The 26,881-nt window shown below is 43.4% G+C and overlaps 2 protein-coding genes and 1 long non-coding RNA gene across 3 annotated transcripts; all 3 read right to left on the bottom strand.

Moving 5' to 3' along the window:
- LOC106548390 (uncharacterized) lies at window positions 1-5,211 on the bottom strand. The gene is made up of 5 exons (XM_087711383.1): window positions 4,662-5,211; window positions 4,350-4,449; window positions 4,163-4,230; window positions 2,791-2,920; window positions 1-2,170 (listed from the first exon to the last, which is right to left on the bottom strand). Exons 1-5 carry the CDS (start codon window positions 5,073-5,075, stop codon window positions 126-128), a joined length of 2,757 nt encoding a protein of 918 aa, XP_087567509.1. The 5' UTR covers window positions 5,076-5,211; the 3' UTR covers window positions 1-125.
- A 10,448-nt stretch (window positions 5,212-15,659) lies between these two features.
- Window positions 15,660-22,014, bottom strand: LOC148047310 (uncharacterized). The gene is made up of 6 exons (XM_087711378.1): window positions 21,943-22,014; window positions 21,005-21,599; window positions 20,685-20,784; window positions 20,498-20,565; window positions 18,987-19,116; window positions 15,660-18,362 (listed from the first exon to the last, which is right to left on the bottom strand). Exons 2-6 carry the CDS (start codon window positions 21,416-21,418, stop codon window positions 16,216-16,218), a joined length of 2,859 nt encoding a protein of 952 aa, XP_087567504.1. The 5' UTR covers window positions 21,419-21,599; window positions 21,943-22,014; the 3' UTR covers window positions 15,660-16,215.
- Window positions 22,015-22,702: 688 nt separating this feature from the next.
- LOC148047309 (uncharacterized) lies at window positions 22,703-26,504 on the bottom strand. Its single transcript, XR_015696147.1, has 2 exons — window positions 26,371-26,504; window positions 22,703-22,873 (listed from the first exon to the last, which is right to left on the bottom strand). It is a non-coding gene; the product is annotated as an uncharacterized LOC148047309 (long non-coding RNA).
- Window positions 26,505-26,881: the final 377 nt, after the last annotated feature.

Raw genomic sequence — 26,881 nt, 5'->3', positions numbered from 1 at the left:
TTTTTCCACACTCCATGCATTTAATACAATACAATACAATACAATTTATATGGTTTCTCCCCTGGGTAGATCACCTGATGGGAAATAAGGCTACTTATTTGAGTAGAGGTTTTTCCACAATCCATTTATATAGTTTCTCCCATGTGGATTACCTGATGGGAAATAAGACTCCTTTTTTGAGTAAAGGTTTTTCCACACTCCATGCATTTAAAGGGCTTCTCCCCTGTGTGGATCCTTGTGTGTATTCTTAGGCTATTGCTATTAGCAAAGGTCTTCCCACATTCCATGCATTTATATGGTTTCTCCCCTGTGTGTATTACCTGATGGGAAATAAGATTCTTTTTTTGAGTAAAGGTTTTTCCACACTCCATGCACTTAAAGGACTTCTCCCCTGTGTGGATCACCTTATGGGAAATAAGATTGCGTCTATGAGCAAAAGTCTTTCCACACTCTATACATTTATACAGCTTCTCTCCTGTGTGGATCACTTGATGGGAAATAAGACTACTTTTTTGAGTAAAGGTTTTTCCACACTCCATGCATTTAAAGGGCTTCTCCCCTATGTGGATCCTTGTGTGTATTTTTAGGTTATAGCTATTAGCAAAGGTCTTTCCACACTCCATGCATTTATATGGTTTCTCCCCTGTGTGGATTACCTGATGGGTAACAAGGCTACTTTTTTGAGTGTAGGTTTTTCCACACTCCATGCATTTAAATGGCTTCTCCCCTGTGTGGATCCTTGTGTGTAGTCTTAGATTATTGCTCTTAGCAAAGGTCTTTTCACACACCATGCATTTATATGGTTTCTCCTGTGTGTGGATTACCTGATGGGAAATAAGGCTACTTTTTTGAGTAAAGGCTTTTCCACACTCCATACATTTATATGGTTTCTCCCCTGTGTGGATCATCTTATGAGAAATAAGATGACCTCTATGAGAAAAGGTCTTTCCACACTCTATGCATTTAAATGGCTTTTTCCCTGTGTGAATCTTTTTGTGTATAGTAAGTCTATTGCTCAGAGCAAAGGTCTTTCCACACTCCATGCATTTATATGGCTTCTCCCCTGTGTGGGTCATTTTATGGTAAATAAGATAACAATTTTGAGCAAAGGTCTTTCCACACTCCAAGCATTTATATGGCTTCTCCCCTGTGTGGATCACCTTATGGGAAATAAGATTACCTCTATGAGCAAAGGTCTTTCCACACTCTATGCATTTAAATGGTTTTTCTCCTGTGTGGATCTTTTTGTGTATAGTACGTCCACTGCTATGAGCAAAGGTCTTTCCACACACCATACATTTATATGGTTTCTCTCCTGTATGGATCACCTGATGGGAAATAAGATTACCTTTTTGAGTAAAGGTTTTCCCACACTCCATGCATTTAAATGGTTTTTCTCCTGTGTGGATCTTTTTGTGTATAGTAAGTCCACTGTTCTGAGCAAAGGCCTTTCCACACACCATACATTTATATGGTTTCTCTCCTGTATGGATCTGCTTGTGGATATTACATTCCCTGCTACGAGTAAAAGCTTTTCCACACTGCATGCATTTATATGGTTTGTCTCCCATGTTTCTCTTTTTGTGGACAGTAAGTTCATTGCTATGAGTAAAGGTCTTTCCACACTCCATGCTTTTATAGGGTTTCTCTCCTGCTGCTTGGAAGGACTGGGCTGAGTGGGCTACAGGTGCTTCTGAACACCGTTTCTCCCCAGTGTGAATCCTTTCATGGGAAATACGTTGCCTGTTTCTTGTAAAATGTTTTCTAGATTCCAAACATATATAAGGCTCCTCTTTTGTGTGAATCACTTTTTGAGGTGTAAGGAAGTTATTTCCAAGAGAAGGAATGAATGTCCCATTGTAATTTTTTCCATTGTGCCTTATAGCATTTTCTCCTTTGTTTTGGGTTAAATAGCATTTGTTTACATGTAATTTATCTTTGATTAGCTTCATAGTTTTCCCAATATATTTGTTCCTTATGGACTCTTGTTGGGCAAGAAAATCTTGCATCGGATAATCAGTGGATGATGACCTTTCCTGATTCCAATTATTTGACTGGTTTCTCCCATCGCTTTCTAATTCCATTCGAATTCCAAATTTATCCGTTCCATCATTAGCATTGATCACTTGGAACAATTCACAGGAATCTTGATTCTCCTCCCCATTATTACCTTCAAAGCAAAAGAGAAATGAAATGATAAGGTTAGGGAAAAAGATCAAACTGCAAATCTCACTCAAAGTCAGTTTTGAGTTAAGGAATAATCAGGGGAAACATCCAAGAAGGAATTAGTGCGAGATCACACGTTCACTAGCCTGAGATATTGCACTACTGATCTCGTGTGATATCAAACTAAAGTAGTTTATGATTCTGTTCTCTGCAAAATGAGTGGCAAACTACTTTAGTGCGAGATCACGTGAGACCAATAGTGCAAGGTCTCATACTTCTGATCTTGTGTGATCTCCCATTACATGCTGTTCTATGGCCCGATCGTGAAAGTTCTGTTCTCACTTTTGGAAGTTGCAGAGGACACATGACGACACATTCGTCTCACATGAAAACACACATTCTTCTCAGCCTCCATAGATAAGTTCAAATAGAAAAATATACATAAGAAATGGCATAGAAAGCATCTAAGCAAAGAGACATTGACTCTTTCCTTCCTTGGAGTACGAGAAGGCCAGATTGTTTCCTTCTCCCTCCCAGATGTTATATCATTAGTGATTTTTAAATAACAAACTAACTATAACTTGTCTTCTTGGACTCTCTGATTGGGGACTAGACAACTCTTACCCAGAGAGACCACGTTCCTATGGTTTTCAAGCATGATTTCCGAATGCAGCGCTTTCTGATCAGGATCCAGCTGAGACCATTCCTCCTCAGAGAAATAAACAGCCACCTCCTCGAAGGACACCAGGCTCCCCTGAACAAGGAAAAATGAACAGAACAGAAGGATTCACAAAGGATTCTTCATGAATAATTAAGACAAGAGGATAGAAGGGGAACTCATCAAATTCGTACACAAGACAAAATTGACAGGAATACCAAGATTCCAGAAGATAAGCTTGAGATATAGAAGGATCGAGAGTTGCTGGAATTGGGTATGACTAATTTAATGAATAGAAGAACTAGGGGTGACATAATAGCAGTGTTTCAATATCTAAGGAGTTGCCACAAAGAGGAGCCCAACCTATTCTCCAAAGCATCTGAAAGCGGGACAAGAAGCAATGGATGGAAACTAATCAAGGACAGAACTAACCTACAACTAAAGAGAAATTTCCCAACAGTGAGAACAATTAATCGGTGGAATGACTTCCCTCCCAAACAATGGAGCCGTTTAAGAAGAAATTGGACGGCCATTTATCTGAAATGTTATAGGGCTCCCTGTCTGAACAGAGGGTTGGATTAGAAGACCGCCAAGATCCCTACCAACTTATTCTCAAATTCCCAAAGCAAAGATATGCACTACATCCTAATTTTAGTGAAAAAATCAAAATTTCTGAAAATTTCTTTGACTGATGAAATATTTGGGGTAGGTTTTATCAAGTTAATTGATTGTGCAGAATTTACAGTGCCTTTCAGTAAAGTACTCCCACTTCTGGATCAACTGATGTATTGCTCTGTCTATCATTTATTGATGTAGTAGTCTAGCCATTGGCTGAATGGGAGAAAACAAAGAAGAGAAAATTCTCTGTGAAAGTCTTCTGTGGAGGCATTTACAAATGTTTGATCTACTCCAGGAACAAATCAGAGGATTGGAAATTATTTTGTAGCCCAAATTACTGTGATTACATGTTCTATGTGGCAGTTCCCTTTGGATTTTAAAATTCTGCTATTTTTAATACGATTTGCTTATTTTTTGAACAACTGGTTATGAACAAGGCTTTTTAAAACTGGTAATGTGGCAATGTGAGTTTTTAGTTATTTTTCATTCGCTTGGCACAATTCCAAGTCAAAAATTACAAAATGAACAGGTCTCTAGCAGTTACATCCACTGATACATTTATTCCTATCTCTTGAAGCTCTTTTAAAAAATTACTTCTTGTAAACTCATAGTTGGAGGAGTACCTAGCAGAACCAGTTAACCAGTCATCTTTAAAAAAATTTCCTAAACAGAATCAGAGGGTAGAAATGACAATCCAATAATAACATTTCCCTTTCTTACTTGATTTGGAGGTTCAACTGCTGTTTGAGCTCCATCGTAAAAAACAGAACACTTCATTCTTTGTTTCTCTATAAGAAATAAATAATTTCAGTATTCATATTTAACAAAATAAGAGGTGGTATACTACAGAAGAGAAGAAGGTAAGGTAGATGGCATCTTTCTGGGTAATCAGAGGATCTTGGATTACCTCCTAGGGGGTCCCAACTTTGATCTTCCCAAGGGATTCTCCTGAAAAATAGCTTCTGAGGGGGGGTTGATGGATTCTTCTTTCCTTCAGGATCTCTGATCTCCACAGTACAACATTTCAAAAAGGGGGAAGAAAAAAGAAGCAGAATTAATGTACATCACATGATATTAAGTGGATTCTTATATTTGGAACACAACCTCAAAGCCCCCAGTATCCATCACTACATATTATGAATGTCAGAAAAGTCTGGGAAGGAGGGTAAAGTATTCATTCTCCATTCCCTTTTGAGCTCCCTCGATTAAAGTGTCTCACCTGCAACTCGACCTGCTCCTTCTGCTCCTCTGCCTGGCTCAGGAGGAAGCCTTCTGCCAGGGCCACCGCCTGGGAGCTGGTCTCTGCTCCACACTCCCGCACCCAGCTCTCCATCTCTGGGGGCAGAAGGAACAGGAGCTGCTCCAGGACCACCAGGTCCAGCATCTGGGCTTTGGTGTGCTTTTCTGGTCTCAGCCATCGCCTACTAAAGTCATGGAGTCGGTTGCAAAGTCGTCGGGGACCTTCAGCCTCCTGGCATTGGATGAAATTCCAGGGCTGAACTTCGGAAGGGCAGATGGTTTCCTCATCAAGGATCTTTCGCCCTGTTTCTCTCCAGAGCTTCCTTCCCTTCCTAGGCTGAGCAGCCGAAAGGCCTCTTCCGCTTCCCTCCTTGGCAAAAGGTTGTGTCTCCATCCTTTTTCTGTCCTGCAGAGCAACTCCAGATGGGTCCAAGGACTTTGGTGGGTCTCCAGATGCCTTTTCCTTCACGGGACCATTTCTAGGGCTGCAGGATAGATCCCTGCAAGTTTTTCCGCTCCTTTTTCTTTTGCCCAAGAGAAACTTTTGGCTTGCAAAGATTTCAAAGGGATTCGAGTTTCTGGATAGAAAGAAAAAGAAAAGCCAAGAATTAGAAAGTGGAATTCAGCCACTGAACAACCTTCACCCAACTTGCCAGGAACCCCAAGCGGCTCATCCCAGCGCAGGGCCGGGAAGGAGGCAGCTGGAGAGGCCGCCCCGCTTCTCTCCCTCTCCGAAGACAGGGGACCCTGGTGACTCCCCACGTGGCTTCTCTCCTCTCCTGCTGGGCCTCCGCAAGACCGATCCTCCACTCCCCCCACTCGGGTTTTTCGCCGGACAAGGGGCGGGAAGGGACCCCCGGATCCCCGCAGCCTTCCTGGCATCCCCGCTTCCCCCTGCAGGAAAAGGGCGGCTGGGGAGCATGGGACCTGGGGTTGAAGCCGGAGGAGGCCCGGGCGCGGATCTCTCGCTCCTCTTCCTCCCTTTGCACGGAAACAGCCCCCCCCCCAGCCCGGATATGTCTGGATCCCCCCCACCCCGGTGGACTCTCCCGCAGCCTCACAAGGAGAGCGAGTGCCGCGTCCTAGAGCGGCAAACGCTTGTGACGTCACTTCCTTCGCAGCCGCGTCCACAAAGACAGCCGTGACTTTCGCCCTTCATAGGGAATCGCCTGATGTTCCCTTCTCTTGGCAGAAGGCGCCCCCTAGTGGATTTGCGTAAATTTACAGGATTCCCTGCAAAGCGCGGGAAAGAGGAAGGAGTCTGAGGGAAGGGCAGGGATGATGGGAATGGGAGTAGCAGGAGGTGGAAAGGTCCCTCTCAATAATGGCTTCAACGTCTGCAGAGGCGGCACTTTCTCCATCATCTTCTCCTTCCTGTCCAAGAACCGTCTGTGGAGATGGAGAAAAATCTCTCTGGAAGATTTGCACTCAAGAACAGCCGCCCTGAAGGCTGGGCAGAGATGAAGGAGCCTCAAAAGGGTCCAAATCCTGTCAGAAACAGCCGGGTGGTCAGAGGAGAAGGACCTCTCTGAGGTCCTTCTCTGAGAAACACAGCTTGTTTTATTTCACTTTTGGCAAATACGTGGACTTATAGTAATTCAAATGTTAATTTCCAAATGTTTGTGATTGTTGAGAACTTTGGTCTTAACTGGAGGAATGTGGGACACAGGCAGGGAAGTCACAATCAGGAAAATGATTGTTTTTATTGATTTCTTTAATTCAATACATACAGCTGCCATTCCCAAATTATTTCCTCAGCCTCACAGCGAAGGGGCAAGTACAAAGGGCAGAGACCCCTCCAGCCTCTTCTGATAAACACCCCAGCCGCACTGTCTCTTCTGCCAGCGGAAACACTCTGAGGAGAAAGAAAAAAGACAACCCATTCCAAAATGGAGGAAAAGCTGAGATGTCTGGATATTCCAGAAATTTTACCACACAAAGATGCTCCTTAATTGAGAAATGAAGAGGGGAAATGGCATTTCATGTCTGACTGGAGAAAATGTGAAACTAAGAATGGAAAAATTGTGAAAAAGGAATCTGGTTACAGTCTAACAAGGCACCTTGTAAGTCATCTATTCCAACCCCTGCCCAAGTAGATCCTACACTGTTTTTGACAGATGGCAGTCCAGTCTCTTCTTGAAATGTTCCAGTGATGAAGTTCCCACAACTTCCGAAGGCAAGCTGAACCATTGGTTGATTGCTCTGTCAGAAAAATTCTTATTTCCAGGCTGAACCTCTCCTTGATTAGTTTCTATCTCTTCTTTCGTGTCTGGCCTTCAGGTACTTTGGGGAAGAGTTTGACCCCTTCCTCTTTGTGGCAGCCCCTCAACTATTGGAACACTGCTGGTCCTTCTCTTCACTAGACTAGCCATGCCCAGTTCCAGTAACTGTTCTTCATATACTTCAGCCTCCAAGCCCCTAATCATCCTCATTGCTCCTCTCTGCACTCTTTCTACAGTCTCAACTTCTTTTCGATAGTGTGGTGAGCAAAACGGGATGCAGTACTGTAGGTGTGGTCTTACTAAGGCAGAGATGGCAAACCTTTTAGAGATCGAGGGCCCAAACTGCAATCCAAAACCCACTTATTTATCGCAAAATGCCAACAGGGCAATTTAACTTGAATAATGAAGCTTTACTACCAAAAACATGATAAACAGAATTCTTCTAAGAAAAATGTGATAAATGCACTTTTATGCCCCATTTCTTTGCTTTTGAAATATTACATTTAGCAACAAAACAGAAAAACATTTGTAATATTTATCTTTCCCTCCCTCTTTTCCCAATTTCTTTCCCTGTTTCTCTCTTCCCTCTTTCCCTTTCTCTTTCCCCCATCCTCTTCATTCCCTCCCTTTCTCTCTCCCTCCTTTTCCCTCCCTCTCTGCATTACTCTCTTTCTCTCCCTCCCTCTCTTTGCCCCTTGTGCCCATGAAGACACTGTTGAAAAAGAAAAAAGAAAACAAGTTCCAAAATGGAGAAAAGGCTGAAACTTCTGAATGTTCCAGAAAATTTACCTCATAAAGATAAGGTGACCAGATTTTCAGATTGGTAAAGAGGGACACCATTGACCAGGGGCGGTGGGGGGGGGGGGCAGCTTGATTAAAATTTTTATATTTTGTGAAAAAGTCACACAAGGCAATTACATGACCCCAGGACACTGAAAGCACATAAATATGAATCTGTTACCAAACATCAAAATTTTGATCACGTGACCATGAGGATGCTTCAACGGTTGCCAAGTATGAAAAATGGTCATCAGTCACTTTTTTCAATGCCATTGTAACTTTGGTCACTAAATGAACTATTTGAAAGCTAAAGCTAGCTTGCATTATAATGCCTTATGCTAGCTTACATTTTCAAGAGAGAGAAGCTAAACTCCTTATTAGAATTGAAATAGAAATGAGTAGAGTAGAGTAGAGTAGAATATTTTATTAACCAAGTGTGATTGGACACACAAGGAATTTGTCTTCGGTGAACATAAAAAAAAAAAAAGAATGCATTCATCAAGAATCATAAGCTACAACCCTTAGTGATATTCTCTCTCTCTCTCTCTCTCTCTCACACACACACACACACACACACCACTCCTCTGGATTCAATGGGACTTTTAGAAACCCCCCCCTCCTGTGCACAGTCTCTCTCTCTCTCTCTCTCTCTCTCTCTCTCTCTCTCTCTCTCCCCCCTCCTCTGGATTCAATGGGGTTTAGAAAATCCCCCCTCCTCACACACTCCTTCAGCCTCTTTCTCCCCTCTTTCTGGATTCGCTCCGAAGTTTTTAAAATTACCTCTTCTGCAGAGACCAGGTTATCAGCCACGTGAGACATCCGTCTGTCTGTCTATCTGCCTGCCTATCTGTCTATCTAGTTATGGTATCCCTCTCCCTCTTTCCCCCCCTCTCTCTCCATCCGTCTATCTGCCTGCCTACCTATCTCTCTCTCTTTCTCTCTATCCATCTGTCTATCTGCCTGCCTATCTGTTTATCTAGTTATGATCTCTCTCTCTCCCTCCCTCTCTCTCTCTCCCTCCCTCATCTCATTATCATCTATCTCAGTGTTTCTCCAACTTGAGGACTTGAAAGTATGTGGACTTCAACTCCCAGAATTCTGGGAGTTGAAGTCCACAGACTTTCAAGTCTCCAAGGTGGAGAAACACTGATCTATCTAATTAATATAATTATTTCTCCATCTCTTTTTCACTCTCTCTCCAGCACATACACGCAAATGCATAGGGCAGCCCACCTCACACACAGGTAACTCTGGGCGGCTTACAACATTATGATGCACGTCTCCCCATAGGAGACAATATGGGGAAGCTGGGGGCCCGGAGATCACCCGGGGGATGCCGAGGATGCCCCAACTCAGCCCCTCTTCCCGCTCCAATCATGTGCTGCTATTTCCCCCGAGCACGGCGCTTTACTCACTCCTCGGAGCGTTTGCAACTTCACTCCTTCCAATTTCTCAGCCCGGGAGGCTCGCCGGGCTCCGCCTACCCCGGGCCCCCATTGGTCCAGTGGGCCGAAGAACGCGAGAGGGGTGCGGTTGGGAGGGAAAAGCGCTTGGTGCGAAGGACTTTCTTCCAATCAGTGGAACCCCCAATCGCCAGGGGCATCGGACTCCAAATCCCATCGCAGGAATCCCCACTCGTCAAGATCGTAGGACTCCAAGTCCCATCCCCCCGCCCGTCCCCGCCAGCGCAGCCCCTGGCGCAATTGGGATGCATTCGGCGGCCGTCCCTGCTGCAATCCGCGCCGCCCACCGCATTAGGCGGAATCTAATTCAAGAGATCTTAATCTTGACAGCGTTGTTGGGGTCTGCGGGTGAAAGACTTTACTTTAATCAGTGGGGTTAAGCTCTTTCTTTCGCCCGCCCGAGCTCTGATGTGGGTGACAGAAAGCACTTTTCTTTTGCCCGCATCAGAGCTGGGGGGGGGGGGGAAATAAAGCACTTTTCTTTTGCCCGCATCAGAGCTGGGGGAGGGAGAAAGCACTTTTCTTTCGCCCGCACAAGAGCTGGGGGGGGGGGGGAAGAAAGCACTTTTCTTTTGCCCGCATCAGAGCTCAGGCGGGGGAAAGAAATTACTTTAATCAGTGGGGTGAAGCTTAAGGTGGCCAGATTATAACATGGGCGACTGACGATAGTTTGAGCGGGCGCGGCCGGAACAAACTACCGTCAGTCGCCCCGCGCTCATCAAAACAAGTCCGGGGAGAGTAGGTGTTGGGCAGGAAGGCTTCTGGCGGCTCCCGGGCGGCGATCCCACCGCCATCCGCTCGCGGCTCTTCCCGCCCGGACGCCCAAAGCCTTCCAGCCCACCCGGGGTGAGTCAGCTGCGGTGCAGCCGGTGGTGGGCAGGAAGGTTTTGGGCAGCTCCTGGGCGGCGGGTGTCCGGGCAGGAAGAGCTGGTGGTGGTGGCATCTTCGCTGCGGAGCAGAGGCGCAGCAGCGCCAGCAGCAGGGCAGCCTCCATTGGGCAGCGAGGCGAGCTCCGTACGCGAGGCTGCTCAGCCAGCCCACCCCGCGACTCCTGTTAGTGCTCGGCAACGCGTACCTGCCATGCAGCCTCCAGCCTCGCAGGCCGTCCTCCTGGCGCACAGCCACTATCATCCTGCAATTCCTTGGCGGCGTCAGTGGCAGCGACGGCCGCAAGACCTCCCCCTCCTCAGCCACTGCCATCTTGGCTCCCCCTCCCTCTGAGCCCCCTCTCTCCGGCTTCCCTCAGGTCCCACCCTGCTCTTCCCTCACCCTCGCACAGCGTGTCCTGGCTGCACTGCTGATGCCCTTTCGTCCACTCACCCATGAAAATCGGGACTTTTTTAAAACATCGTGGGATGCGGGAAAAATTGTGAAAAAGCGTGACTATCCCGCCAAAAGCGGGACGTCTGGTCACCTTATATAAAGAGGCTCTTTAATTCAGGAATGAAGAGGGGAAATGGTGTTTCATTTCTGACTTGAGAACAGAGGAAATTATTAAACTAAGGAGGATCGTGTAAAAGGAATACAAATCTAAACTGATCAGGAAAAAAACATTTTTACATAGGGATTGAGTAGGAAATTCAAGAGATGTGATTGGAAACGTAAGCCCTTTGGAGAATTTAAGATAGGGAATATTATGATACCATAAATAAAAAGAGAAAATGAAAAGATTTGCCCACATTTGGAGTCGACAATGGCACACAAAGGGGTTATGTACAATGAGCAAAACAAAAAAATCAAAATGGTGTAAAATTGGTTAAAAATCCATTCAAAAGAATGGAAGTAACCTTTGATTTTTTCTTATGTATTTATTTCTCTTTTTTCTGCAGTTTCTCATAGACTGTTTAATAAGCAATATTTGAAAAAAACAGGTTCAACTCACCAATAGCCGAAATATAACCCACCAGGCCATCCACACTTTGGTGTGTTAGTAATTTTTAATGCAATGAAGAAAGGAGAATTGCAGCAGAGTAGACACGCAGGACAGGGCTCAGCAGTTGGAACACAGTGGCGAGGTCACACTGGAAACCACTGGGGAAGGGGCCCTGTCAGACTGGTGGGAAGCCTTCCATAGATCTGGGCCTGCTCACTCTATTTCAGGCAGGAACAGCCATGAAGGGTGGCTGAGAGCAGTGCTGTCAGGCGGACAAAGAGCCCCCATGAGTCCTTCGTTTTAGTGGCTGCAAGCAGTGTGTCAAAATGAAAGCAGGACTCGCCTGTCATTCGTATGTTTTGGAAGGAAGATAAAAATAATCCTGAATATGTTGCCGCTGTTGTGCAAACCCCAACACTGGTAATAGCAGCTGTGCCTTCCCCTTTCCAAGACACGCCGGGATGTGATCTGAATAAAACCTGGCTTGACATGCTATTGAAACACCCCCTGGCTCTTTCCCAAAGGGAGGGTAGCTGTTCTCTCAGTTTTGCTGCCTACCGCGGTGCAACTGACGGTAGGCGAGTCCCACTTTTCACACTTGACATGCTCGCTGCTTGTTTTCAGCAACTGGGACTGCTGCGGGTGGCACAGGCAAAGGCACGGGACCGGCCACTCTGTATCCAGCAGGCACTGCAAGCTCATTTTGGCAAAGAGCCGGGAAGCATTTCAATAGTAGGTCAAGCCACATCTTATTCAGATCACACCACGGCGTTGTGGACAATTAATAAAATGAGACCCATGTCATATAATACAGTTTGTTCTTTCTCCTTAATTGCAAGCGGTAATCTATTCCTTTCTGCACATTCTAATATTTTCCTAATCACATTCTCTGTAGGGATCTCTTCACTTTTCCAATTTTGTGCAAATACATTTCTAGCTGCAGTTAATATATAATAGATAATTAAATATGCATTCCCCTTTCTATATTTTTCAGGTAAAATCCCCAAAAAGTATATTTCTGGCTTTAAATCAATATGTTGTTTTATCATTTTTTTCCAGTCACACATGTATTTTTGTCCACTAATTTGGCTTTAGCTCATGTCCACCAGATATAATCTGGCAGCCCTTGCAGCATTTAGCCGACTTCTCTTTAAACATCTTTGCCAACCTCACTCGTGCAAAATACCACTTATAAAACATCTTATACAGATTTTTTGTATGCAGTTCACATTGTAAATTTATAGTTCCTGTCCCAGTTTCTGCCATTTATCTAACTCCATTGTAAAAAAAAAGTTTTTTGCCCATATTATCATTGTCTCCTTCACTTGTTCATCTTCCATTTTAATGCCTTTCATCTTTTTGAGGTCAATAAAATGAGGACCCAGATTTCTGGGGACAAATATGCTGACTTTGTAAATTTTTATGAGAATTAAGGTTACAATTCTGAGCAAAGCTCATTCCACACTCCATGCATTTATATAATTTCTGCCCTATGTGGATCACCGGATGAGTATTAAGATTACCTCTGTAAAGAGAGCTGACGTCGCGACGGCACGACATGCGATCTTGGTGCTCTGTGATCGCAGTCAATATTTCTGCCGCTGGGCAATCCATTCGGACGTAAACCATCCCGTAGAGACGGTGATTGAGGAGGGCACCTCCTGCTGATCTCAGGGACACCACAAAGTCCCTGAAAGATCTAGGAATAGCCCTTTTTTCCTAATGAAGCTGCTGAAGTTGGGACAGCTCCGGAAAGGGAAGAAAGCAGAAAGAGAAAGTGTGTCGAATTGGCGAGGAAATTTTATTATTAGAAAAAGAGACTAACCTCCCCAAAAATAAGTTAAACTTGAAGAAAGAAGACTGTAAGAGGCTAAATTAATCTACATTAAACTTAGTGTATTATACTGTTTCTAATTTTTTTTCACAGATGGAACTTTTGCAAAGGCTCCCTATTTTTTAAACTGAGTGGATTAATTCTTCTTTTTTTACTTTTGCTTACACCTATGGATTAAAATTCTCCCTTTTTTATAATGCTTGGTTGGATTGTTTTTGATCTCAATTTAAGGGTTTTTTCTTCCTTAAGCTTGGAATATAAAGAAGATAAGGATTATAATGAGGGTTGTAACCACAGGGGGAAAAACAGTTACACTGCCACTTAGACGCTGGAGACTGGATACATTGTTTTTTCTTCTTTCTCTTTGATCACTTGAAATTCAAGGTTCTTTCAGCTTGTTTACTGAGAATGATAGTAGGAAGAGCACAAGTTGTTTATATAGGTGTCTTTTGAGAGTTCTATCACTAGCTATTGGAGGGAAGACAACATTTTGACTTGAAAGATAATCAATGAAGCTGTTTGAAGTTTATTAAAATAGCCTTGAACCCTATAGTGGCAGTGTCTGCAAAATTGAAAGAATGGCTCAGCAGGAAAAAGAAACTGTAACATTGCAAATGATAATGTTTGAAATTCAAAATCTATTAGTTGTGACAGGGATAATTGAAAAGAGATTGGAGAATATGGAATACAAAACAAAAAAATTTGATGGAGAAACTGAGGATGTTTATCAAATGAAGAAAGTGGAGGACAGAGGTCAAAAGATGGAAGAAAAAATGAGCAAAGAGATAATTTTGGATACTGACAACAAAGTGAGCATGGTTGGTAATGGCAAGAGCGGAATATAGAAAGGGGAGATATATGGATTGGAACTCTACCCAGACTTCAAAGCACAGAAGAAGAAAAGAGAGAAAAATTGACGGAGTTAAGGAGAGAAATCTTGACAGAAGCACTAACGATAACCAAAGATAAGCTGATGGAAAGAACAGATGCTGGGTTTCAAGATTTTATGAGATACGAAAGCAACAACATGTTGCAAAGAGAAGTTTACTGTATACAAGATTTATTAAGAAAGTAACTAGAACATTAATGCTACAAATGGCAAGAGATATAAGACCGTACTATTACTGGAAACATGTTGAAATATATATGTGTGTGTGTGTGTATGTATGTATGTATATATGTGTTTGATAATATGAAATTTTATATAAACAACACATGGAGATTATGAGAGGATCTTTAAAAGCTTTATCTAGAATATGTTATAAAGATGTATTGTGATTAGGATGATTTAATAGAATGTTATCATATAATCCTATTCTAGATTTTGAACATTATATATAAAAGGATATAACTAGAATATTACGTGGCACGACAAAACCGCGCTACGCAAAATAGCGGAGATTAAATCGTGTCGCTAAAGTGGCGACATCATCACCGCGCGTCATCACCGCGGGGACAACAGTGCGGCGACAGAAGGGCGTTCTTTGCCTCCAAAGGTAGCCCTCCTCCTCCAGCTGACAGCGGCAGCGGGCACGGGGCAAAGCGGGCTGCCCAGCAGCAGCAGTCCGTGGGAAGGGTCCAGCACAGCCACGGGGAGCAGCAGGAAGCCCGCGGGGGGCCCGAGCAGGGCTGCCGACGCTGGCGGCAGAGGAGGACGCAGCAGCGGCGGCGGCTCTCCTGGGGCCGGCGAAGTGGGCTTGCCCGGCAGAGGCAGGCCGCCCTCTTCTTCCTCAACAACATCTCCTTGGATGGACGGCAGCCGCCACCGGGCAAGCCTGCTTCGCCGGCCCCGGGAGAGCCTCAGCCGCCACCGCCGCCCGCCCTGCCTCTTCCTCCGGGGGAGGCGCCGGCGGCGGAGGCCGCCCGTCCAAGGAGATGTTGTTGAGGAAGAAGAGGGCGGCCTGCTTCCGCCGGGCAAGCCCGCTTCGCCGACCCGGGAGAGCCTCAGCCACCGCCGCATCCTCCTCCGCTTCCTCCTGTCCCCCGCGGCTGAGCTGGACCCTTCCCGCGGGCTGCTGCTGCTGGGCAGCCCGCTTTGCCCCGTGCCCGCTGCCGCTTTCAGCTGGAGGAGGAGGGCAACCTTTGGAGGCAAAGAACGAAGCATGTAGAACGCCCTTCTGTCACCGCGCTGTTGTCGCGGCGGTAGGGTCATTTTTTTCTTAGCGCTTCGGACGCCACGGATTTGCCTCTGCACTTATGTCGGCGCGGATAAGGGCATCGCGGTTTTGTGGTGGAACCAGAATATTAATGCTACAAATGGCAAGAGATATAAGATTGCACTATTACTGGAAAGATACAGGTTGATGCAATGAAAATGTATAATAAATACTAAGCTAAATTTAATTTACTAGTAGTATGCATAAAATGAAGTGACAATAGTTATAGTTAAATAATGATTAATAATGGTAACAATACATATATATTATTTTGATAATATGAAATTTTATATAAACAATATATGGAGAATATGAGAGGTGGTTTAAAATCTTTATCTAGTATATGTTATAACGATGTATTGTGTTTGGATCATTTTAGGATGATTTAATAGAATGTTATCATATAATCCTATTCTAGATTTTGAATATTATATATATAAGGATGTAAAAACAAGTGTAGTCAAATTAAGGTTGAGATATAATAGTGATATACATGAATATAGGTGAATTTAAAATATGTGATTTGATATGAAAAGCAGCCGACAACTATGGAAGAGATGCATGGAAATACTGTAACCGACTGACACACTACAATTTGTAATGGAAGATGTGTTTTTTTATGTTTGTCTTTGTTCAAAAATATTTAAAAAAAAAAAAAAGATTATCACTGTGTGCAAAGGTCTTTCCACTGCATTCATTAAATGGTTTCCCTTCTGAGTGGATCGTCTTATGGGAAATAAGATTACTTCTTTGAGCAAAGCTGTTTTCACATTCCATCCATTTAAATGGCTTTTCCCCAGTGTGGATCTTTTTGTGGGTAGTAAGTCTACTGCTCAAAAGCAAAGGTCTTTCCACTCCATACATCTATATAGTTTCTCTTTTGAGTGGATCGTCTTATGGCAAATAAGATTATCTCATGGCAAATAAGATTATCTGTTTGAGCAAATGTCTTTCCACACTCCATGTATTTAAATGGATTTTCCCGTGTGGTTCTTTTTGTGGTTACTGAGATCAACACAATGTACAAGTCTTTCCATACTCCATGCATTTATATGGTTCCCCCCATGTGGAATACCTGATGGGAAATAAGACTCCTTTTTTCAATAAGCTCCATGCATGTAATACAATACAATACAATTTATATGGTTTCTCCCCTGGGTGGATCACCTGATGGAAAATAAGATTACCTCTATGAGCAAAGGTCTTTCAACACTCTATGCATTTAAATGGTTTTTCTCCTGTGTGGATCTTTTTGTGTATAGTACGTCCACTGCTATGAGCAAAGGTCTTTCCACACACCATACATTTATATGGTTTCTCTCCTGTATGGATCACCTGATGGGAAATAAGACTCCTTTTTTGAGTAAATGTTTTTCCACACTCCAAGCATTTATGTGGCTTTTCGCCTGTGTGGATCTTTTTGTGTATTCTTAGGTTATTGCTATTAGCAAAGGTCTTTCCACACTCCATGCATTTATAGGGTTTCTCCCCTGTGTGGATTACCTGATGGGAAATAAGACACCTTTTTTGAGTAAAGGTTTTTCCACACTCCATGCATTTAAAGGGCTTCTCCCCTGTGTGGATCACCTTATGGGAAATAAGATGACATCTTTGAGCAAAAGTCTTTCCACACTCCAAGCATTTAAATGGCTTTTCTCCTGTGTGGATCACCTGATGGGAAATAAGACTACTTTTTTGAGTAAAGGTTTTTCCACACTCCATGCATTTAAAGGGCTTCTCCGCTATGTGGATCCTTGTGTGTATTCTTAGGTTATAGCTATTAGCAAAGGTCTTTCCACACTCCATGCATTTATATGGTTTCTCCCCTGTGTGGATTACCTGATGGGAAATAAGGCTATTTTTTTGAGTAAAAGTTTTTCCACACTCCATGCATTTAAATGGCTTCTCCCCTGTGTGGATCCTTGTGTGTAGTCTTAAATTATTGCTCTTAGCAAAGGCCTTTCCACACTCCATGCATTTATATGGTTTCTCCCCTGTGTGGATTACCTGATGGGAAATAAGGCTACTTTTTTGAGTAAAGGCTTTTCCACACTCCATACATTTATATGGTTTCTCCCCTGTGTGGATCATCTTATGGGAAATAAGATGACCTCTTTGAGCAAAGATCTTTCCACACTCCATGCATTTAAATGGCTTCTCCCCTGTGTGAATCTTTTTGTGTATATTAAGTCTATTGCTCAGAGCAAAGCCCTTCCCACACTCCATGCATTTATACGGCTTCTCCCCTGTGTGGATCATTTTATGAGAAATAAGATAACAATGTTGAGCAAAGGTCTTTCCACACTCCAAGCATTTATGTGGCTTCTCCCCTGTGTGGATCACCTTATGGGAAATAAGATTACGTCTATGAGCAAAAGTCTTTCCACACTCCATGCATTTATACAGCTTCTCTCCTGTGTGGATCACCTGATGGGAAACAAGACTACTTTTTTGAGTAAAGGTTTCTCCACACTCTATGCATTTGTATGGTTTCTCCCCTGTGTGGATCACCTGATGGGAAACAAGATTACCTTTTTGAGTAAAGGTTTTCCCACACTCCATGCATTTAAATGGTTTTTCTCCTGTGTGGATCTTTTTGTGTATAGTAAGTCCACTGTTCTGAGCAAAGGTCTTTCCACACACCATACATTTATATGGTTTCTCTCCTGTATGGATCTGTTTGTGGATATTAAATTCCCTGCTACGAGTAAAAGTTTTTCCACACTCCATGCATTTATATGGTTTGTCTCCCATGTTCCTCTTTTTGTGGATAGTAACTTCATTGCTATGAGTAAGGGTCTTTCCACACTCCATTCTTTTATAGGGTTTCTCTCCTGCTGCTTGGAGGGACTGGGCTTCGTGGGCTACAGGTGCTTCTGAACACCGTTTCTCCCCAGTGTGACTTCTTTCATGGGAAATACGTTGCCTGCTTCTTGTAAAATCTTTTCTAGATTCCAAACATATATAAGGCTCCTCTTTTGTGTGAATCACTTTTTGAGATGTAAGGAAGTTATTTCCAAGAGAAGGAATGAATTTCCCATGGTAATTTTTTCCATTGTGCCTTATAGCATCTTCTCCTTTTTGGGGGGTTAAATAGCATTTGTTTACATGTAATTTATCTTTGATTAACTTCATACTTTTGCCAATATATTTCTTCCTTATTTTCTCTTGTTGGGGAAGAAAATCTTGCATCAGATAATCAGTGGAAGACGACCTTTCCTGATTCCAATTATTTGACTGGTTTCTCCCATCGCTTTCTAATTCCATTCGAATTCCAAATTTCTCCATTCCATCATTAGCATTGATCACTTGGAACAATTCACAGGAATGTTGATTCTCCTCCCCATTATTCCCTTCAAAGCAAAAGAAAAATGAAATGATAACGTTAGAAAAAGATCAAACTGCAAATCTCACTCAAAGTCAGTTTTGAGTTAAGGAATAATCAGGGGAAACATCCAAGAAGGAATTAGTGCAAGATCACACGTTCACTAGCCTGAGATATTGCACTACTGATCTCGTGTGATCTCAAACTAAAGTAGTTTAGGCCTGTTCTCTGCGAAATGAGTGGTAAACAACTTTAGTGCGAGATCACATGAGACCAATAATGCAAGGTCTCATGCTTTTGATCTTGTGTGATCTCGCATTACATGCTGTTCTATGCCCGATTGTGAAAGTTCTGTTCTCACTTTTGGAAGTTCCAGAGGACACATGACAACACATTCGTCTCACATGAAAACACACATTCTTCTCAGCCTCCACAGATAAGTTCAAATAGAAATAGAAAAATATACATAAGAAATGGCATAAAAAGCATCTAAGCAAAGAGACATTGACTCTTTCCTTCCTTGGAGTACGAGAAGGCCAGATCGTTTCCTTCTCCCTCCCAGGAGACGTTATATCATTAGTGATTTTTAAATAACAAACTAACTATAACTTGTCTTCTTGGACTCTCTGATTGGGGACTAGAAAACTCTTACCCAGAGAGACCACGTTCCTATGGTTTTCAAGCATGACTTCCGAATGCAGCGCTTTCTGGTCAGGATCCAGCTGAGACCATTCCTCCTCAGAGAAATAAACAGCCACCTCCTCGAAGGACACCAGACTCCCCTGAACAAAGAAAAATGAACAGAACAGAAGGATTCACAAAGGATTCTTCATGAATAATTAAGACAAGAGGATAGAAGGGGAACTCATCAAATTCGTACACAAGACAAAATTGACAGGAATACTAAGACTCCAGAAAATAAGCTTGAGATATAGAAGGATCGAGAGTTGCTGGAATTGGGTATATCTAATTTAATGAAAAGATGAACTAGGGGTGACATGATAGCAGTGTTTCAATATCTAAGGAGTTGCCACAAAGAAGAGGAGCCCAACCTATTCTCCAAAGCATCTGAAGGCGGGACAAGAAGCAATGGATGGAAACTAATCAAGGACAGAACTAACCTACACCTAAAGAGAAATTTCCCAACAGTGAGAACAATTAATCGGTGGAATGACTTCCCTCCCAAACAATGGAGCTGTTTAAGAAGAAATTGGACGGCCATTTATCTGAAATGTTACAGGGCTGCCTGTCTGAACAGGGGGTTGGATTAGAAGACCGCCAAGATCCTTACCAACTTATTCTCAAATTCCCAAAGCAAAGATATGCTTTACGTTATGTAGCTGTGCTTCACATGTCCTAATTTTAGGTGAAAAAATGGATAATTTCTTAAAATTTCTTTGACTGATGAAATATTTGGGGTAGGTTTTATCAAGCTAATTGATTGTGCAAAATTTACAGTGCCTTTCAGTAAAGTTACTCCCACTTCTGGATCAACTGATGTATTGCTCTATCTATCATTGATTGATGTAGTAGTCTAGCCATTGGCTGAATGGGAGAAAACAAAGAAGAGAAAATTCTCTGTGAAGGTCTGTGGTCAAGGTCTTTGAAAAGTGGGAATGTTTGATCTACTCCAGGAACAAATCAGGGGATTGGAAATTATTTTTAGGCCCAAATTACTGTGATTACATGTTCTATGTGGCAGTTCCCTTTGGATTTTAAAATTCTGCTTTTTTAAAATATGATTTGCTTATTTTTTGAACAACTGGTTATGAACAAGGCTTTTTAAAACTGGTCAAAAATTACAAAATGAACAGGTCTTTTGCAGTTAGAACCAGTGTGATACATTTATTCCTATCTCTTGAAGCTCTTTTAAAAATTACTTCTTGTAAACTCATAGTTGGAGGAGTACCTAGCAGAACCAGTTAACAAGTCGTCTTTAAAAACATTTCCTAAACAGAATCAGAGGGTAGAAATGACAATCCATTGTGTCCCAGTAATTGTCTACAGAGGAAGCTGTGCTGGTTGAGAGCAACTTGAACCCGCTATTATGATGTCCATATCCAAACAAGGGGGGGGGGAGTGGAAGGAGGGAGCACTTTGCATACCCACTTCACTTCCTAAAGGAAAGAACAATACAAATCTAATAACATTTCCCTTTCTTACTTGATTTGGAGGTTCAACTGCTGTTTGAGCTCCATCGTAAAAAACAGAAATCTTCATTCTTTGTTTCTCTGTAAGAAATAAATAATTTCAATATTCATATTTAACAAAATAAGAGGTGGTATACTACAGAAGAGAAGAAAGTAAGTTAGATGGGATCTTTCTCGGTAATCAGAGGATCTTGGATTACCTCCTAGGGGGTCCCAACTTTGATCTTTCCAAGGGATCCTCCTGAAAAATAGCTTCTGAGGGGGGGTTGATGGATTCTTCTTTCCTTCAGGATCTCTGGTCTGCACATTGCAAGATTTCAAAAAGGAGGAAGGAAAAAAGAAGCAGACTTAATGTACATCACATGACATTCAGTGGATTCTTATATTCGGAACACAACCTCAAAGCCCCCAATATCCATCACCACCTATTATGAATGTCAGAAAAGTTTGGGAAGGAGGGGTAAAGTATTCAAACACATTCTTCATTCCCTTTTGAGCTCCCTCGATTAAAGTGTCTCACCTGCAACTCGACCTGCTCCTTCTGCTCCTCTGCCTGGCTCAGGAGGAAACCTTCAGCCAGGGCCACCGCCTGGGAGCTGGTCTCTGCTCCACACTCCCGCACCCAGCTCTCCATCTCTGGGGGCAGAAGGAACAGGAGCTGCTCCAGGACCACCAGGTCCAGCATCTGGGCTTTGGTGTGCTTTTCTGGTCTCAGCCATTGCCTACTAAAGTCATGCAGTCGGTTGCAAAGTCGTCGGGGACCTTCAGCCTCCCGGCATTGGATGAAATTCCAGGGCTGAACTTTGGAAGGGCGGATGGTTTCCTCCTCCAGGATCTTTCGCCCTGTTTCTCTCCAGAGCTTCCTTCCTTTCCCAGGCTGAGAAGCCGAAGGGCCTTTTCCGCTTCCCTCCTTGTCAAAAGGTTGTGTCTCCATCCTTTCTCTGTCCTGCAGAGCAACTCCAGATGGGTCCAAGGACTTTGGTGCGTCTCCAGATGCCTTTTCCTTCACGGGACCATTTCTGGGGCTGCAGGATGGATCCCTGCAAGTTATTCCGCTCTCTTTTTCCCCCCAAAAGGAAAGTTTTCCTCGCAAAGACCACAAATGGTTTCTGTATCTGAGATGGAAAAAGAAAAGCCAAGAATTAGAAAGTGGAATTCAGCCACTGAACAACCTTCACCCAACCTGCCAGGAGCCCCAAGCGGGTCATCGCAGCGCAGAGCCGGGAAGGAGGCAGCTGGAAAAGCCGCCCCGCTTCTCTCCCTCTCCGAAGACAGGGTTGGGCCCTCGGGAATCCTTGTGACTCCCCACGCGGCTGGGCCTCCGCAAGACCGATCCTCCACTCCCCCCACTCGGGTTCTTCGCCGGACAAGGGGCGGGAAGGGACCCCCGGATCCACGCAGCCTTCCTGGCATCCCCGCTTCCCCCTGCAGGAAAAGTGTGGCTGGGGAGCATGGGACCTGGGGTTGAAGCCGGAGGAGGCCCGGCCGCGGATCTCTCGCTCCTCTTCCTCCCTTTGCACGGAAACAGCCCCCCCCCCCCAGCCCGGATATGTCTGGATTTCCTCCCCCCCCTTCCAGCGGACACTTTCGCAGCCTCTCAAGGAGAGCGAGTGCCGCGTCCTAGAGCGGCAAGCGCTTGTGACGTCACTTCCTTCGCAGCCGCCTCCATAAAGACAGCCGTCACTTTCGCCCTTCATAGGGAATCGCCTGATGTTCCCTTCTCTTGGCAGAAGGCGCCCCCTAGTGGATTTGCTTAAATTTACAGGATTCCCTGCAAAGCGCGGGAAAGAGGAAGGCGTCTGAGGGAAGGGCCGGGATGATGGGAATGGGAGTAGCAGGAGGTGGAAAGGTCCCTCTCAATAATGGCTTCAACGTCTGCAGAGGCGGCACTTTCTCCATCATCTTCTCCTTCCTGTCAAAGAACCGTCTGTGGAGATGGAGAAAAATCTCTCTGGAGGATTTGCACTCAAGAACAGCCGCCCTGAAGGCTGGGCAGAGATCGGAGGAGGCCTCAAAAGGGTCCAAATCCTGTCAGAAACAGCCGGGTGGTCAGAAGAGAAGGACCAGGAAGCTCTCTGGGAAACACAGCTTGTTTTATTTTGCGTTTGGCAAATACATGGACTTATAGTACTTCAAATGTTAATTTCCAAATGTTTGTGGTTGTTGAGAACTTTGGTCTTAAGTGGAGGAATACGGGACACAGGCAGGGAAGCCACAATCAGGAAAATGATTGTTTTTATTGATTTCTTTAATTCAATACATACAGCTGCCCTTCCCAAATTATTTCCTCAGCCTCACAGCGAAGGGGGAAGTACAAAGGGCAGAGACCCCTCCAGCCTCTTCTGATAAACACCCCAGCCGCACTGTCTCTTCTGCCAGCGGAAACACTCTGAGGAGAAAGAAAAAAGACAACCCGTTCCAAAATGGAGGAAAAGCTGAGATGTCTGGATATTCCAGAAATTTTACCACATAAAGAGGCTCCTTAATTGAGAAACGAAGAGGGGAAATGGCATTTCATCTCTGACAGGAGAAAATGTGAAACTAAGAATGGAAGATGGTGAAAAAGGAATATAAATCTGGTTACAGACTAACAAGGCACCTTGTAAATCATCTATTCCAACCCCTGCCCAAGTAGACCCTACACCATTTTTGACAGATGGCAGTCCAGTCTCTTCTTGAAAGCCTCCAGTGATAAAGTTCCCACAACTTCCGAAGGCAAGCTGATCCATTGGTTGATTGCTCTGTCAGAAAAATTCTTATTTCCAGGCTGAGCCTCTCCTTGTTTAGTTTCTATCTGTTCTTTCGTGACTGGCCTTCAGGTACTTTGGGGAAGAGCTTGACCCCTTCCTCTTTGTGGCAGCCCCTCAAATATTGGAACACTGCTGGTCCTTCTCTTCACTAGACTAGCCATGCCCAGTTCCAGTAACTGTTCTTCATATGCTTCAGCCTCCAAGCCCCTAATCATCCTCATTGCTCCTCTCTGCACTCTTTCTACAGTCTCAACTTCTTTTCCATAGTGTGGTGACCAAAATGGGATGCAGTACTGTAGGTGTGGTCTTACTAAGGCAGTGATGGGAAACCTTTTAGAGATCGAGTGCCCAAACTGCAACCCAAAACCTACTTATTTATCGCAAAGTGCTTTTGAAATATTACATTTAGGAACAAAAAAGAAAATTTTTTGTAATATTTATCTTTCCCTCCCTCTTTTCCCAATTTCTTTCCCTGTTTCTTTTCTTCCCTCGTTCCATTTCTCTTTCCTCCATCCTCTTCATTCCCTCCCTTTCTCACTCACTCCCTTTCCCTCCCTTTCTGCCTCTCTCTCTTTCTCTCCCTCCCTGTCTTTGCCCCTTTGTGCCCATGAAAAGACTCAGGGGAAAAAGAAAAAATGGAGAAAAGGCTGAAACTTTTGAATATTCCAGAAATTTTACCTCATAAAGAGGCTCTTTAATTCAGGAATGAAGAGGGGAAATGGTGTTTCATTTCTGACTTGAGAACAGAGGAAATTACTAAACTAAGAAAGGAGGAGCGTGAAAAAGGAATACAAATCTAAAATATGATTAGGAAAAAACAATTTTACATAGGGATTGAGTAGGAAATTCAAGAGATGTGACTAGGAAGCTTAAGCCCTTTGGGGAATTTAAGGTAGGGAATATCATGAGACCACAAATAAAAAGAGAAAATGAAAAGATTTGCCCACATTTGGAGTCGACAATGACACACAAAGGGGTTATGTACAATGAGCAAAACAAAATTATTAAAATGGTGTAAAATTGGTTAAAAAATCCATTCAAAAGAATGGAAGTAACCTTTGATTTTTCTTATGTATTTATTTCTTTTTTTCTCTGGTTTCTCATAGACGGTTTAATAAGCAATATTTGAAAAAACTGGTTCAACTCAGCAAGAGCTGAAATATGCGCCCCCCCCCCCCCCCGGCCATCCAAACACTTTGGTGTGTTAGTAATTTTTAATGCAATGAAAAAAAGAGAATTGCAGCAGAGTAGACACACAGGCCAGCGCTCAGCAACTTGAACACAGTGGCGAGGTCACACTGGAAACTACTGGAGAAGGGGCCCTGTCGGACTGGTGGGAAGCCCTCCAGAGGTCGTAGATCTGGGCCTGCTCACTCCATTTCAGGCAGGAACAGCCATGAAGGGTGGCTGAGAGCAGTGCTGTCAGGCGGACAAAGAGCCCCCATGAGTCCTTCATTCTAGAGGCTGCAAGCAGTGTGTCAAAATGAAAAGCAGGATTTGCCTGTCATTTATATGTTTTGGAAGGAAGATAAAAATAACCCTGCAATATGTTGCCGCCATCGTGCAAACCCCAGCACTGGTAATAGCAGCTGTGCCTTTCCCCTTCCAAAACACACCGGGATGTGATCTGAATAAAACCTGGCTTGACATGCTTTTGAAACACCTCCTGGCTCTTTCCCAAAGCGAGGGTAGCTGTTCTCTAGGTTTTGTCGCTTACCGTGGCGCAACTGACGGTAGGTGAGTCCCACTTTTCACACTTGACATGCTCACTGCTTGTTTGCAGCAACTGGGACTGCTGTGGGTGGCACAGGCAAAGGCACGGGACTGGCTAATCCGTATCCAGCAGGCACTGGAAGCACATTTTGGCAAAGAGCCGGGAAGTATTTCAATAGCAGGTCAAGCCACATCTTATTCAGATCACATCACGGCGTGTTTTGGTCAATTGATAAAGGAAGTCCCATGTCATATAATATTCAGTGTGTTCTTTCTCCTTAATTGAAAGCGTTAATCTATTCATTTCAGCATTCTAATATTTTCCTAATCACATTCTCTGTAAGGATCTCTTCACTTTTCCAATTTTCTGCAAATACATTTCTAGCTGCAGTTAATATATAATATATAAGAGCCAAGGTGGCGCAGTGGTTAAATGCAGCACTGCAGGCTACTGCTAGATCAGCAGGTCAGCGGTTCAAATCTCACCGGCTCAGGGTTGACTCAGCCTTCCATCCTTCCGAGGTGGGTAAAATGAGGACCCAGATTGTTGGGGGCAATATGCTGACTCTCTGTAAACCGCTTAGAGAGGCCTGAAAGGCCTATGAAGCGGTATATAAGTCCACTGCTATTGCTATTGCTATTGCTATATAATAGATAATTAAATATGCATTCCACTTACTATATTTTTCAGGTAAAATCCCCCAAAAGAATATTTCTGGCTTTAAATCAATATGTTGCTTTATCATTTTTTCCCAGTCATGTATGTATTTTTGGCCAATATTTTTTTGCTTTAGATCATGTCCACCACATATAATCTGACAGCCCTTGCAGCATTTAGCCGACTTCTCTTTAAAAATCTTTGCCAACCTTGCTCGCGCAAAATGCCACCTATAAACCATCTTACTTTGTGTGTATACTTAGGTTATAGCTATTAGCAAAGGTCTTTCCACACTCCATGCATTTATATGGTTTCTCCCCTGTGTGGATTACTTGATGGGAAATAAGTCTAATTTTTTTGAGTAAAGGTTTTTCCACACTCCATATATTTATATGATTTCTCCCATGTGTGGATCATCGTATGGGAAATAAGATGACCTCTTTGAACAAAGATCTTTCCACACCATGCATTTGGCTTTTCCCCTGTGAATCTTTTTGTATATAGTAAGTCTATTGTTCAGAACAAAGGTCTTTCCACACTTCATGCATTTATATGGCTTCCCCCCTGTGTGGATCATTTTATGGAAAATAAGATAACAATGTTGAGCAAAGGTCTTTCCACACTCCATGCATTTATATGGTTTCTCTCCTGTGTGGATCACCTGATGGGAAACAAGACTACTTTTTTGAGTAAAGGTTTCTCCACACTCCATGCATTTAAAAGGCTTCTCCCCTGTGTGGATCATCTTATGGGAAATAAGATTACCTTTTTGAGTAAAGGTTTTTCCACACTCCATGCATTTAAATGGTTTTTCTCCTGTGTGGATCCTTTTGTGTATAGTAAGTCCACTGGTCTGATCAAAGGTCTTTCCACACACCATACATTTATATAGTTTCTCCAATGTGGATTACCTGATGGGAAATAAGACTTTTTTTTTCAGTAAAGGTTTTATGACACTCCATGCATTTAATACAATACAATACAATTTATATGGTTTCTCCCCTGGGTGGATCACCTGATGGGAAATATGGCTACTTATTTGAGTAGGTTTTTCAACACTCACATGCATTTAAAAGGCTTCTCCCCTGGGTGGATCCTTGTGTGTATTCTTAGGTTACAGTTATTAGCAAAGGTCTTTCCACACTCCATGCATTTATATGGTTTCTCCCCTGTCTGGATCAGCATATGGGAAATAGGATTATGTCTATGAGCAAAGGTCTTTGCACACTCTATGCATTTATATAGCTTCTCTCCTGTGTAGATCACCTGATGGGAA

The sequence above is a fragment of the Thamnophis sirtalis genome, unplaced genomic scaffold, assembly GCF_051295495.1.
Source record: "Thamnophis sirtalis isolate CommonGarterSnake01/CBP01778 unplaced genomic scaffold, rThaSir2_p1.2 scaffold_3, whole genome shotgun sequence".
NCBI classification, from domain to species: Eukaryota; Metazoa; Chordata; class Lepidosauria; order Squamata; family Natricidae; genus Thamnophis; species Thamnophis sirtalis.
This window is presented reverse-complemented; position numbering and strand designations above follow the sequence as displayed.

Coding starts and splice junctions, on each gene's coding strand:
- LOC106548390 (XM_087711383.1), bottom strand. CDS start 5,075: ATGGAGACACAACCTTTTGCCAAGGAGGGAAGCGGAAGAGGCCTTTCG. Junction 4,450..4,661: donor AGGAGCAGGTCGAGTTGCAG/GTGAGACACTTT, acceptor TGTACTGTGGAG/ATCAGAGATCCTGAAGGAAA. Junction 4,231..4,349: donor AAGTTGGGACCCCCTAGGAG/GTAATCCAAGAT, acceptor TATTTCTTATAG/AGAAACAAAGAATGAAGTGT.
- LOC148047310 (XM_087711378.1), bottom strand. CDS start 21,418: ATGGAGACACAACCTTTTGACAAGGAGGGAAGCGGAAAAGGCCCTTCG. Junction 19,117..20,497: donor CAGTTGAACCTCCAAATCAA/GTAAGAAAGGGA, acceptor TTCTTTGTTCAG/GGGAGTCTGGTGTCCTTCGA. Junction 18,363..18,986: donor TAGGAACGTGGTCTCTCTGG/GTAAGAGTTTTC, acceptor TTTGCTTTGAAG/GGAATAATGGGGAGGAGAAT.